Source organism: Macaca nemestrina, chromosome 12, assembly GCF_043159975.1.
Source record: "Macaca nemestrina isolate mMacNem1 chromosome 12, mMacNem.hap1, whole genome shotgun sequence".
Classification (NCBI taxonomy): Eukaryota; Metazoa; Chordata; class Mammalia; order Primates; family Cercopithecidae; genus Macaca; species Macaca nemestrina.
The window spans coordinates 111,938,424-111,952,558 of record NC_092136.1 but is presented as its reverse complement, the minus strand read 5'-3'; the positions used below and the strand labels follow the sequence as shown (position 1 = coordinate 111,952,558).

Genomic DNA, 14,135 nt, shown 5'->3' with positions numbered 1-14,135 from the left:
AAGCATTCTTAAATCACAAGGAATAAATAAATAAATATAAACAAGTTAATCCATTAACCTAAACAACGTTAAAAAATGGGGATGGGGGCTGGACACGATGGTTTACTTGAGGCCAGGAGTTCGTGACCAGCCTGGCCAATATGGCGAAACCCTGTCTGTACTAAACATACCAAAATTAGCCAGGTGTGGTGGCATGCACCTGTAGTCCCAGCTACTTGGGAGGCTGAGTCACGAGAATCGCCTGAATCCAGGAGGCAGAGGTTGCAATGAGCTAAGATAGTGCCACTGCACTCCAGCCTGGGCGACAGTGAGACTGTCTCAAAAACAAACATACAAAAAAACCAAACACCAAAAACAACTCATTCAACTGTACTTTAAAATATTTTGAAACAGAAAAAAAGAACAAATATTTTTTTTCAAAGCAAAAACTGATTAGCTCAAAACATAATGTGGAATATGTGTCAAGGTAGTATATCATCTTTGATCTTGTGTATAAATGATAGCACACAAATATCTAAATACACTTGGCCCTCCATATCCATAAGTTCTGCATCACTGGATTCAACCAAAGGCAAATCAAAAATATTCCAGGAAAAAAAAGATAGTTACATCTGTACTGCACAAGTACAGACTTTTTGTCCTTGTTATTATTTCCTAAGCAATAAAATACAACTATTTACACATTTACCTTGTATTTAATATTATAAGTAATCTAGAGATGATTTAAAGTATTTGAGAGGATGTGGGTAAGTTATATACAAATACTACACTATTTTATATAAGAGACTTAGGTATTTGTGAATTTTGGTATACAAGGGGGCTCCTGGAACCAACCTCTTATGGGTACTGAGGGATGACTGTATTATTAAACCACTGAAGTTAGAAGAAAACAGTCTTGGTTGAGCTATTTCATTCATAAATAATGTATGAAATAGTCTAACAGGCTGCAGAGACTAACTGCAAAAAAAGTAAGAGCTACACATAACTCACAGGAGCAGCTTTACTAGGCACAAAAGAGTCAATATCCTTCTTGGTGATTCTACCATCTGGTCCTGTCCCTGTAAGAGACATAAATATCACATACATGACGGCGTACCATTGGTTCCCCAAGGAGATCAACACTGTGATCCTAAACTGCAAGCGCCTAAGGGTTTACTACCAAAAACATTCTGAAAGGATCACAGCCTTAACTCTACCCCTTAAGGTTCTCCCTATGAATACCAGCTTTTGTCAACTATTAATTTTAATCCACACAGAGTACCAGTGTGTGATCTGGAGTGGGTCTTTTCTTTTTAACTATTGCAAATATTCCTTTATGTATTTCTCTTTTAGAGTTTTATCCAAGTTGTACTTAATTTTTTTCATCTTCCTTACTTTTAAATTGGGAAATGCTGGCATGAAGATAATGCCGAGCACCGTTTATATCGCCAAAAGGGAAATTAACTGCCTCCTCCTGGTTAGCTCCAAAAAAACATTCCTGAACCATGAAATAGATCATAGATCTCATTTGGGTTCTGGATTTATGTGACCATAAAGAATTCCTTTTGTACAGAATTTACAGGTATAACAATAATTGTTTTGGCAAATCAAGTCAATTTTTTCAACCCAAAATAGCATGAATAACTCTTATATGCGATTATCTCATCTTTAGAATCATTCATTCCTTATGTGGTCTCTATAATTCATAGCTTTTTCACAGTAGCCAAGGCTCTAAACTGGCCCAGGTTAAAGGAAATGAAGGGAAAAGGTGCAATGTCACACATGAGGAAGGATCTTCAAAGTTCTCTCAGTAGGTTTAATTTTACTTATATTCAATTTCCTCCTTCCTCCCACCTACAGCCTCTTAGGTTTAATTTTGGACCCAAGTAGATAATCTTGACCTTTAATTCTAAGGAGATTCAGAATTTAGTTATTATTATATAATACCTTTTACACTGGCCCACTTCTAGGAAAAAATTTGGTCAAATTGATTCATCTTCCCCCAAGACAGACTTTAAAAAGGACTCTCGTTGTGTGTAGTTCTTCCCAAGTCCTTTCCTTCATTACAAAAACTGAGTTGGCTAGGATTGTATTTATTCTCACCAGGAGCTCTAGAACAGAGGTAGTAGTACCCCTGTTGGATTTCTCTCCTTTATAAAAGACAGAAACCATAACCTCCCCTTACAACCAAGGCTGATCTAGACACCACAGCCCCTCAAGAGGAGGAAATCCATAGTACCGCCTGCCTTATGCTAAGCTTCTGCCACCCACAAGAATTTCCTGACTCAGGCGTTAGTTGAAACCTTTTAAACCCTTTTCCCTATCTCTCTTGGGCGGCACAACAGGCGATCATACAGTAATATGGTATAAAGGGAAGAACACTGGGCTATAGGTAAAAAAAGTAGGGATTTTGTCAAACATAAACTAGATAAATGTTTCATCCATTGCCATAGAGCAACCAAAATGATCTTTTTAAAACACAATCATTTTATTTCACTTCCTTGCTTAAATTTTTCAATGGCTTCCTCAAGTACTTTAAATAAAATTCAAACTCTTTACCATAATCTATAAGATCATGTATGTTCTCATCCCTGTTTTTTTCCAATCTCATCTCCTACTAGACCCTTTGCTCATTATGTTTCATTAACACTGGCCTCTGGTTTTTTTTTTTCCTTTGAGATGGAGTCTCACTCTGTCGCACAGGCTGGAGTGCAGTGGCACGATCTCAGCTCACTGCAAGCTCGGCCTCCAGGGTTCACGCCATTCTCCTGCCTCAGCCTCCCAAGTAGCTGGGACCACAGGTGCCTGCCACTGTGCCTGGCTAATTTTTTTTGTATTTTTAGTAGAGACGGGGTTTCACCGTATTAGCCAGGATGGTCTCCATCTCCCGACCTTATGATCCGCCCTCCTCGGCCTCCCAAAGTGCTGGGATTATAGGCGTGAGCCACCACGCCCGGCCAACACTGGCCTCTTTTATGTTCCTCAGACATGCTAAACTCTTTCCCATTTCGGACTGTGTACAGCTAGTCTCTCTATCTAAAATGATCTTTCCCCAGTTCTTCACATGGTTGACTGAAACCGCCTCCTTCTTATCTTTCAGATCAAATCAAATGTCACCTCATCAAAAAGATCTCCCAACCACCCTGTCTAAAAGTAGTCATGACTGCACAAATATCCATCCACCCTTTCACTCACTAGTATATCACTGAGTTTCTTTCTTTCTTAGCACTTAAATCATCTTATTAACAAAAATATTATCATTATAGCTAATACCTAGACATGCTTTCTCTGTACAGGCACTGGTTAACTTATTTAAACCTCACAACCATTAAACCTACTGTACTTATATAGAAACTGACACAAAAGGTCACACAGCTAGTATAAGGAGCTGAGGTTCACACCCAAGCATTCCAGCTACACAGCTCACACTTTTAACCACTATGCTATACTCCCTTTCTGTTCATTTAATTCTTTACTGTTAGTCATATAAGCAACTGAAACTGAAATCTTATCCATCTGATGAATGAGTGTCTGATGCGTAGATAGTATTCGATGGTATTTACCACCTAACTCTGCCTGCATAGTAAGAATAGTGGGATTTTCTTTCCTTCTTTTTTTTCTTTCTTTCTTTTTTTTTTTTTTTTTTTTTGAGACGGAGTCTCGCTCTGTCGCCCAGGCTGGAGTGCAGTGGCGTGATCTCGGCTCACTGCAAGCTCCGCCTCCCGGGTTCACGCCATTCTCCTGCCTCAGCCTCCCGAGTAGCTGGGACTACAGGCGCCCACAACCGCGCCCGGCTAATTTTTTGTATTTTTAGTAGAGACGGGGTTTCACCGTGGTCTCGATCTCCTGACCTTGTGATCCGCCCGCCTCGGCCTCCCAAAGTGCTGGGATTACAGGCGTGAGCCACCGCGCCCGGCCTCCTCCTTTTTTTTCTTAACACTCCTCCTCAGCTCATGCCTAAGGGATTTTCCATTTATATCTTTAGTAAGGTAACCAGTATTGCTTAATATCTAATAAATGGTCCTTCTTTGCTTGTCTAAATTCTTTAGATATAATTATTAACCCAGTCCTTTCTCCCTTTAAAAGTTACTCCAACTTACACTGCTGTCCCTGATTCTAATCATATATACATAAAGAATAGGAATATACTACCGAAATGGTACTAAGATGGAAAAAAAAAGAGTCTTCCAATATTATAAGAATCTCTAAAGTCCAAAAACTTTACAACATTCTACTCTTGTGTCTTGGGATTGGCTTGCCTTCTAACTACAAGACAGCAAATTGCAGATAGGGGATAACCACCACTGAGCACCCATAACTAGACAACTGGGGAAATAAGCATATTTTTCTTTAGTAATTACAGATGGCAGAGCATCAGAATGGAAGGCAGGATAGGGTAGTGTGAAGAAACAGGCTTTAGAGTTAAACAAATCTAGAGTCACACTGCAACTTTACTATTTAACAGGAAAAAAGAACCCTGAAGAGTCTGAGAGTCTGTTTTCTTATCCAGAAAATAGGGAATGATAATTCTTACTTCAAGAAGTGTTGTGTACATTAAGTATGGTAAGTTAAATGACTGGCACATAGTACTAGCCATCAAACCAAGTTCCAAGAATAATAACTTCCCTCCTTTTCCAAATAAGTACCTTAGTTATCCTACACTAAATTTTAGCTTAGGTTTAACTCAAAAAAACTTACTTAAGCGCCAGGCAATAATATCAATATGAATGACAACAAACATGTATTGAGTAATTATATGCTAGATAACAGTTCTAGGCACTTCACCTGTTATAGCTCATTTAACTCTCACAATTTATATGATGTACAATACCTCGGTTTTATGGCTAGAAAAGTAATTGACATAAGGACATACAATTTAAGTAATTCACTGGAAAACAGATTACATAGAAAATTATAAAGCCAGGATGAAACGCTAGGTGGTCTGATTCCAGGCCCCATGCTCTTATCACAAAGCTATATTTTTTCTTTGGGGACAGACAGACAAGTAAGGCATTTTCCCTTGCCTTCAGGGAGCTCTAGTTCTGTTTTATATGAAGTTTATCATTTTAAGTCATTCCAAATCACCCCAATTTCAAATTTTATTTTGCTTTGCTTATTACTACAGTCAACCTAGCACTAACAGAGGTTTCTTATTACACAATCAAGTCCCATAACCCAATTTTGCTGAACAAGTACATATACTTTCAAACAAGTAGTTTCCATGAAGAGAAGAGGGAAAAAAAAGGTATCTAAAGTATATGGGTAGATTCTAGGCAGAGTAAATAAAGCTCAGTAAAAGTTTCCCTACTCTGTGGTGGCAACAAAAGAACTATTTCTCCCTTCTGATGTAATTATTAACAGTTGTCCCTACTATCCCAGTTATAAGTATGGCTATATATAGTTATACTTGCAAGTCTTAAGGAGGAAATTCAACTAAATTTAACTTTATAACTCTATTCCATAGAAACAGATTTACCTTTTACTTGTGTAAGATCAATCCCTTTCTCTACTGCCAACTTCTTTGCAAGAGGGCTAACAAACACCCTTCCCTTTGGTCCAGCAGGAGTAGCAGGGCAGGGTGCTGAAGGTGTAGGAGCTAAAGGCTGAGGAGTTGGAGGAACAGTGGCCACCTTTTGAAAAAAAATTACAAATTGTTTTAATTCACCACTTCAAAGATTGGTCTGAAAGATTAAAAGTTTACATCTTATTAATAAATTAAAACTATTTTAATTAAATATTAATAACTTTCATCTTTTTTCCAAAGATCATAATGTACTTTTCTCCAGTTTAACCAACATAATGTAGTAATACGAACAGCAAGAACAATATACATCTATGTCAAAGACAGAACAAAGTTACTTTATTCCGTAACAACATGAAGAAGCACAGAACTGAATATTGCCAATCAGTGTATAGTATCCTATGGCCTTTCTTCACTTTAATCTCTTACCACTTCTTTATTTGCATTCTTTTACATCACCAACATAATTTTTATTTTTAATTATCCTAACATCTTTCTTTATTTTTTTGAGACAGAGTCTTGCTCTGTCACCCAGGCTGGAGTGCAGTGGCGCAATCTCAGCTCACTGCAACCTCCGCCTCCTGGGTTCAAGCAATTCTCCTGCCTCAGCCTCCCAAGTAGCTGGGATTACAGACATGCACCACCATGACCAGCTAATTTTTTGTATTTTCAGTAGAGATGGGGTTTCACCATGTTGGCCAGGCTGGTCTCAAACTCCTGACCTCAAGCGATCCATTCGTCTCGGCCTCCCAAAGTGCTGGGATTACCAGCGTGAGCCACCACACCCAGCCAGCTAATTTCAAAATACAAAAATTATGCTGTAAGGCCCCATGTTGAAAAGTATCTTAAAAAATATAGCCAGGTACGGTGGCTTATACCTGTAATCCCAGCACTTTGGGAGGTTGAGGTGGGCAGATCACCTGAGGTCAGAAGTTCATGATCAGCCTGGCCAACATGGTGAAACCCCTTCTCTACTAAAAATAAAAACATTAGCCAGGCATGGTGGCTGGCGCCTGTAATCCCAGCTACTCAGGAGGCTGAAGCAGGAGAATGGCTTGAACCCGGGAGGTATAGGCTGCAGTGAGCCAAGATCGCGCCACTGCAAGCCAGCCTGGGCGATGGAGTGAGAATCCGTCTCAACAACAACAATTAAAAAACAAAACCAAAAAAAAGAAATACAACAACAATGCTACTTGCCAGCTTCCCACAAATGTACAGTAGTCACAAATCAACTTTTGTCTTATAGAAATGTTTACCTAGCTTAAACTCACGATTCTAGCATCTGCAGAAGCTTCACTGTCAGTGTTATCTCTGGTTGGAGTTAATGCAAGTTCATGTTATAGTTTATTATAAAGTATTTTGTGATATAATAAATTCTATGCAAAAGAAGTCATGTCAAGGTTCCACTGTATCAGAAATATATGCTTGACCTACTACGTGAATAACAGGATTTCAAGTGACAGAGATTATTCAGTATATTTAATAAAAAACGGGCAATGAAGTGAGCTATGACTGCACCGCTGCACTCCAGCCTTGGCGACAGGGTGAGACCTTGTCTCTTTAAAAAAAAAAAAAAAAAAGGGCTGGGGCAATGAAGCCTTACTTTCCACAAGCATGATATCTACATCTAAAGCAGAAAGAGAGCATGTCACTCAGCTTTGTTTTCAGCAGGACTCTAGATGGCAGAAAAAAAAAAAGCTACAAGGCCCAAACTATCGACCATTAGGTGAACAATGCAGTACAACAAACACTATAGGTCTCCACAAAGGTTAATCAACTATCTCCCTCCTTAGTCATAGAATCTTGGAGGTGGAAGGAACCTAGGATATCATCTAATCAAAACTCCTTAATTTAGAGAGAAACAAGGTTAAGTGTTTCCTGAATTCTAGAAGCATACCTACCGGGGGTGGGGTAGGTGGTGGTGCTTGTGGTTTTAAATCTGTTACTTCAGTTGGCCTATAGTCAGCAAATGCTGATATATCTGCCTCTTTTTCTACAATGATACAGAGTGGGGTTCCTAGAGGGACATCTCTTGTGCCTTCAGGGACCAGGATTTTTGCCAGATAACCTTCTTCCTGTACTTCAAAACCTTAAATAGAAAGAAAAAACATTATGGGACTTCAGAGATTCCACTATCCCTCCAAACTCATAGCACAGTTTTAAGTAAAATGATTTTTCTCATTCAAGCTAGCTATATAACCTTTTTTGCAACCTATTTAACCTTCTGTGTCTTGGTTTCTTTACCTACAATATGGGGATAATAATAGTGCCAATCTCACAGGGATGTTTATACATTTAAACGGATTTAATATTTTTCAAGTTCTTAGAAATAATATGACCTGGTACAAAATAGCACCTGGTCCAAAGTAAATGATAAATAAATATGTGTTCAATAAAACTATGAAAGATTACAGATAGTGGTTAGTTCTAAAAGTTATTAAAAAATCTCCAAGGATAGCCCCCATGCAGACTCACAAGACTCTAAGATGGAGTTGGAAGTCAGCTATGCTGCTAAAGATAAGAACCACATACGTGCCAAATTAAGGAAGCTACCAACCTAGATATTAATGTTGGATTTCAGCCCTAAAAGCATCTTTGGAACTTTTCTAAGAGGTTATACTTGATTTTATACCAAATATTTCAATGTGAAGAATTATAGCTTTACTAGGATTTCTATGGTGTTGACAACTTACATTTTATTCAACTACTGCCTTCCTTGCAAAGAACTCAAACATTTAGGATTGCAAAAGTAAAACTAAAAGAAGCCATTGGCTTTCTGTACTGTTGTGCCTCTCTCTGATGAATCCTTCCACTTCCCAACTGAGAATACCCAATAAAAAATATGTTTTAGGCCACGCGCGGTGGCTCACGCCTGTAATCCCAGCACTTTGGGAGGTCAAGGTGGGTGGGTCACCTGAGGCTGGGAGTTCAAGACTAGCCTGACCAATGTGGAGAAACCCCATCTCTATTAAAAATATAAAATTAGCCAGGCGTGGTGGCGCATGCCTGTAATCCCAGCTGCTCGGGAGGCTGAGGCCAGAAAATCACTTGAACCCAGGAGGTGGAGGTTGCAGTGAGCCGAGATCGTGCCATTGCACTGCAGCCTGGGCAACAAGAGTGAAACTCTGTCTCAAAAAAAAGGAAAATATATACAGATATATATTTAAGGCTGAGCACGGTGGCTCGCGCCTATTATTCCAGCACTTTAGGAGGCCGAGGTGGGTGGATCATCTGAGGTCGGAGTTCAAGACCAGGCTGGCCAACATGGTGAAACCCCATCTCTGCTAAAAATACAAAAAATTAGCCAGGCATGATGGCAGGTGCCTGTAATCCCAGCTACTTGGGCAGCTGAGGCAGGAGAACTGCTTGAACCCAGGAGGCAGAGAATGCAGTGAGCCAAGATCATGCCATTGCACTCCATCCTGCATCCCGGGCGACAGAGCAAGATTGTCTCAAGAAAAAAAAAAAAAAGGCTGGGAGCAGTGGTGGCTCACGTCTGTAATCCCAGGACTTTGGGAGGCCAAGGCAGGCATATCACGAGGTCAGAAGTTCAAGACCAGCCTGGCCAACATAGTGAAACCCCATTTCTACTAAAAATACAAAAATTAGCCAGGCGTGGTGGCACGCACCTGTAGTCCCAGCTACTCGGGAGGCTCAGGCAGGAGAATCGCTTGAACCCGGGAGGCAGAGGTTGTGATAGGCTGAGATTGTACCACTGCACTCCAGCCTGGACAACAGAGTGAGACTCCATCTCAAAAATAAATAAAATGTTTAAAATGAAAAGGATCCTGGGCCACAACAGACTTCAAAGATCAACCAAGGTAACACTTCTCTAGTGACCAGTCTCTACAGTGACACTGGTATTCAAGTTAAATGGTGAAGCAGAACTATTGTTTCCAAAGTTTCTGTGTTTTTAAGAAACAGAATCCTTTCTTCAAATAAAATTTATGGGGAAGCACAAAATACAAAAAGATAAAAAAGAACTGCTCTACTGGAAGTAAGGGAGGGAGGCAGGGCATTATAAGGTCTTGCTCTTTAATTTCCCCTTTGCCCCAAGGTGCCTTCAAGGAATGATGGGATTTGAAGAACACAATCTGAAAACAACCACAACAGAGGGTGCCCAGTACCTCCCATTACATCTTTGGGAAAGACTTTCCTTTAGTGGTGATTATGAAGCAGAGTGTCCGGGTGCGGTGGCTTATGCCTGTAATCTCAGCAGTTTGGGAGGCCGAGGCAGGCAGATCACCCGAGGTCAAAGAGCTCGAGACTAGCCTGGCCAACATGGTGAAACCCCATTTCTACTAAAAATGCAAAAAATTAGCTGGGTGTTATGGTGCATGCCTGTAGTCCCAGCTACTTGGGAGGCTGAGGCAGGAGAATTGCTTGAACCCAGGAGGCAGAGCTTGCAGTGAGCCAAGATTGCACCACTGTACCCAAGCCTGGGTAACAGAGCAAAACTCTGTCTCCAAAAAAAAAAAAAAAAAAAAAGGTGCATAGAGAAAAAATTCATAATACCTACAAATATCCATTTAAAAAAATCATAAATATATGACCGTCTATATGGGTTTTATTTTTTAGTCTAAAAATGAATTAAGAAGGAGATATATGGACATATGACATCTCTGAATATATATATATAACACATGTACATTCTATCAGTCATTCTCAAACTACAAAAACAATCTCAACCCTGGTTTCAGTTTTCCCTCAAAGTCATCTTAAATTCTTTCCTATTATCCTGCCATGGAAGTGATTTTCTCCTGTTTCTTCTTGCATTCCCTTGCGTAGTTTAGACAGCAGCAGTTCTGATATAGCTTCTTAGTAACATAATAAGGCCAGGAAGCAAACTTGGGCCTAAAAATAATCTGTGAATTGACAGATTTATTGCCTTTAATTCAATAAGTGCAGGATGGAACTGACAAATCTGATTAAATATTATTTTTGTTATAAATTATTCTCAGCCAGGAACATGGGCTCACGCTTGGAGTCCCAGCACTTAGGGAGGCCAAGGCAGGAGGATCACTTGAGCCAGGAGTTCAAAACCACCCTGGGCAACAAAGTGAGACCCCATCTCTACAAAAAATTTTAAAAATCAACTGGGTGTGGTGGTTCAGGCCTGTAGTCCTAGCTACTCGGGAGGTTAAAGGAGGAGGATCGTTTGGGTATAAGCCCAGGAGTTCGAGGCTATAGTGAACTATGATCTTGCCACTGCACTCCAGCCTGGGCAACAGATTAAGACCCTGTCTCAAAAATAAGCAAATAAACAAATAAATAAAAACTTAAGAATAAATATAACTAAATAGAAATAAAATATTCTGTCCCAGAAAATGAATCCTAAGAATTAAAAAGTTTTCATATTATCTCACTCACTCATTATAGGAAAGAATGGCAATCCTCTTCCTCATTGGGAAACTCAGTGCCTCAACCATTAAGAGCTGAAGAAATCTCACCTATAGTGGCTTTGTCAGTCTCTATCTCTGCCAGTAAGTCTCCTTCACTTAGCTTCTCACCCACTTTTTTTTCCCATCTCTGAACTGTGCCCATGGTCATGGTGGGAGAGAGGGCAGGAAGAAGTACCTGTAGAAACATACACATATTATTGCTTAATACCAGGACGACTTCTACATAATAACAGTCTGGCAGGTTTATATAGTTTTCATAGAATGATGGTGACTATGATAATCCAAATACTCATCACGGCAAAAGCTTCGCACCTCAATAGCTTCCCACCAGGTAAATCATCCTTCAAATCTCATACTCTGACCCATACTCTTATACTCTCACCCATACTCTGACACACACCCCAAGTTAAATGCAACAAGCAGATGGGAAAGATTTCTTTCAGACAGTCAAAATTAATTCCTCAATATCTAAGTATGGAGCATCTTTTCATTTTTATTTTTATATTTATTTTTATTTTGAGACAGAGTTTCACTCTGTCACCCAGGCTGGAGTGCAACGGCACAATCTCGGCTCACTGCAACCTCCACCTCCTGGATTCAAGTGATTCTCCCGCCTCAGCCTCCCAAGTAGCTGGGATTACAGGCAGGTGACACCATGCCCACTAACTTTTGTATTTTTGTAGAGATGGGGTTTTACCACATTGGCCAGGCTGGTCTCGGAACACTTGTCCTCAAGTAATCTGCCCGCCCTGGCCTTCCAAAGTGCTGGGATTATAGGCGTGAGCCACCGCACCCAGACTTCATTTTTTTTTTTAACCAAGAAAATTTTCATTTTCACAAAATGACCTTGGTCCAATCCATTCTGTTAAAATTTTACTGCGCTCTGGACTTAGCATCTACTTATTTTTTACCCACAGGAAACTGCATTTGTCCCAATCTTCCCAGATATCTTTCCAAGATAAAAATGTAATATTAAGAATTGTTCTGTGCTCGCTTCAGCAACACATACACTAAACTTGGAACGATACAAAGATTAGCATGGCTCCTGTGCAAGGACAACAAACAAATTCATGAAGCATTCCATATTAAAAACAAACAACAAAAAAAACTGTTCTTTGGTGACAACAGCTAATAACAATATATTGTATTCTTGTAAATTCCTACAATCTTGTAGATTTTTAAGTGTCCTAAAAGATAAGTCTGTAAAGTAATGCATATATAAATTAGCTCAATTTAGCCATTCCACAATATATACATATTTCAGAACTTGTTGTATATAATATATATACATAGAATTCTTACATAGAATTTTATTTGATAATTTTTTTTTTTTTGAGACGGAGTCTTACTCTGTTGCCCAGCCCGGAGTGCAGTGGCGCAATGATCATTTTAAAAAATAAAAGAGGAGGCCAGGCACAGTTGCTCACATCTGTAATCCCAGCACTTTGGGAGGCCAAGAATCACTTGGGAGGGGCAGATCACTTGAGGCCAGGAGTTCAAGATCAGCCTGGCCAACGTGGCAAAACCCCACCTCTACTAAAAATACCAAAATTAGCTGGGCGTGGTAACACCTGCCTGTAGTCCCAGCTACTGAGGAGGCTGGGGCATGAGAATTGCAGAGGTAGAAGTGAGCCGAGATCGTGCCACGACACTCCAGCCATGGTGACAGAGAAAGACTGTGTCAAAAAAAAAAAAAAAAAAACCAGGAAAGACCAGGCATGATGGCTCATGCCTACAATCTCAGCGTTTTGGTAGGCTGATGCAGGAGGATCACTTGAGCCCAGGAGTCCACGACCAGCCTGAGCAACATGGTGTAACCTCGTCTATATATAAAAAAAAAAAATTAGCTGGGCACGGTGGCATGCGCCTGTAGTCACAGCTTCTTGTGAGGCTGAGGTGGGAGGATGGCTTGAGCCCAGGTCAAGGCTGCAGTGAGCTAAGATTGCACCACTGCGCTCCAGCCTGGGTGAAGAGTGAGATCCTGTCTCAAAAAATAAAACAGCCAGGCGTGGTGGTGTGTGCCTGTATTCCCAGCTACTCGGGAGGCTGAGGCAGGAGAATCGCTTGCACCCAGGAGGCAGAGGTTGCAGTGAGCCAAAATCGCACCACTGCACTCCAGCCTAGGTGATGGACTGAGACCCTGTTTCAAAAAAATAAATAAATAAAAATAAAAAACCAGGGGGAAAAAAAGCCCTGTTTTTATAATAGCCATTTCCACCCCAATAAAATCCAAACACCAGAATGCCTATCTAAATTTAAAATTGCTTTACTATTTATATGGCTTGTGTGTCCACTGAATTTGGATTCATTTGCTATCCTCTTTGTCTTCTGTATCTGATTAGCAACAGGATTATGCGGAGGGGAAAATAATTTCAATTGAAGATGTTTCCAGAGAGGGGAAAAAATTAAGACAAGCCTTAGAAAAAAAATTGTAAGTGCCTTTTTTGTTCAGAATTTGCCATCTTCATCTGCTTCTTAAGAAACAGTGAAGTCAGCCGGGCGCGGTGGCTCAAGCCTGTAATCCCAGCACTTTGGGAGGCCGAGACGGGCGGATCACGAGGTCAGGAGATCGAGACCATCCTGGCTAACACCATGAAACCCCGTCTCTACTAAAAAATACAAAAAAACTTGCCGGGCGAGGTGGCGGGCGCCTGTAGTCCCAGCTACTTGGGAGGCTGAGGCAGGAGAATGGCGTGAACCCGGGAGGCGGAGCTTGCAGTGAGCTGAGATCGCGCCACTGCACTCCAGCCTGGGTGACAGGCTCAAAAAAAAAAAAAAAGCAACAGTGAAGTCAATAATCTCTATACAGGATCTTAAAGAACAGTATCAGAGATTCAGAATTCAATTCAGTATCTTAAAGAATAATTAAGGTAAAACCCTAGCACATGCACACAAAGCTACAGGCACAAAGTAGAGGAAAATTAAGTCAGTCTTGTATCATGAGAGAGAATCTGCCGAACAGCATGTAATACATGTGTGAACTGAACACCAGGCAAAAATCCTAAATGATTGTTACTAACAAACCACGGAGTAGAACGTTATTTCCAAAGAAGAAAATGATTCCTATACAAGAATTTCTACAAATAAACTAGATTCAGGAGAAATGCTAGTCAGAATTATTTAGAAAAGGATGGCTGGATTTTTATCCACTTGTAACATCTAAAGCACACAAATATACAGAAGATAACCCTAATACCTAATAAATTGACTTAGTTTCTTAGAAACTGATTTAG

General features: G+C 40.2%; 1 protein-coding gene and 1 non-coding gene across 4 annotated transcripts in view; one reads left to right on the top strand and one right to left on the bottom strand.

The window, feature by feature from the left end:
• The window catches only part of LOC105493615 (dihydrolipoamide S-acetyltransferase), a 37,699-nt gene that overhangs the window by 19,983 nt on the left and 3,581 nt on the right, over positions 1-14,135 (bottom strand). For all 3 annotated transcript variants that reach the window (XM_011761410.3, XM_071075955.1, XM_071075956.1), the window contains exons 5-8: positions 10,951-11,077; positions 7,402-7,589; positions 5,456-5,609; positions 991-1,058 (exon numbers count right to left, since the gene is read on the bottom strand). In XM_011761410.3, the coding sequence (XP_011759712.2) occupies positions 991-1,058; positions 5,456-5,609; positions 7,402-7,589; positions 10,951-11,077 (537 nt within the window). The remainder of the gene's footprint in view (positions 1-990; positions 1,059-5,455; positions 5,610-7,401; positions 7,590-10,950; positions 11,078-14,135) is intronic.
• LOC112428865 (U6 spliceosomal RNA) lies at positions 11,889-11,992 on the top strand. Its single transcript, XR_003020931.1, has one exon. It is a non-coding gene; the product is annotated as a U6 spliceosomal RNA (small nuclear RNA).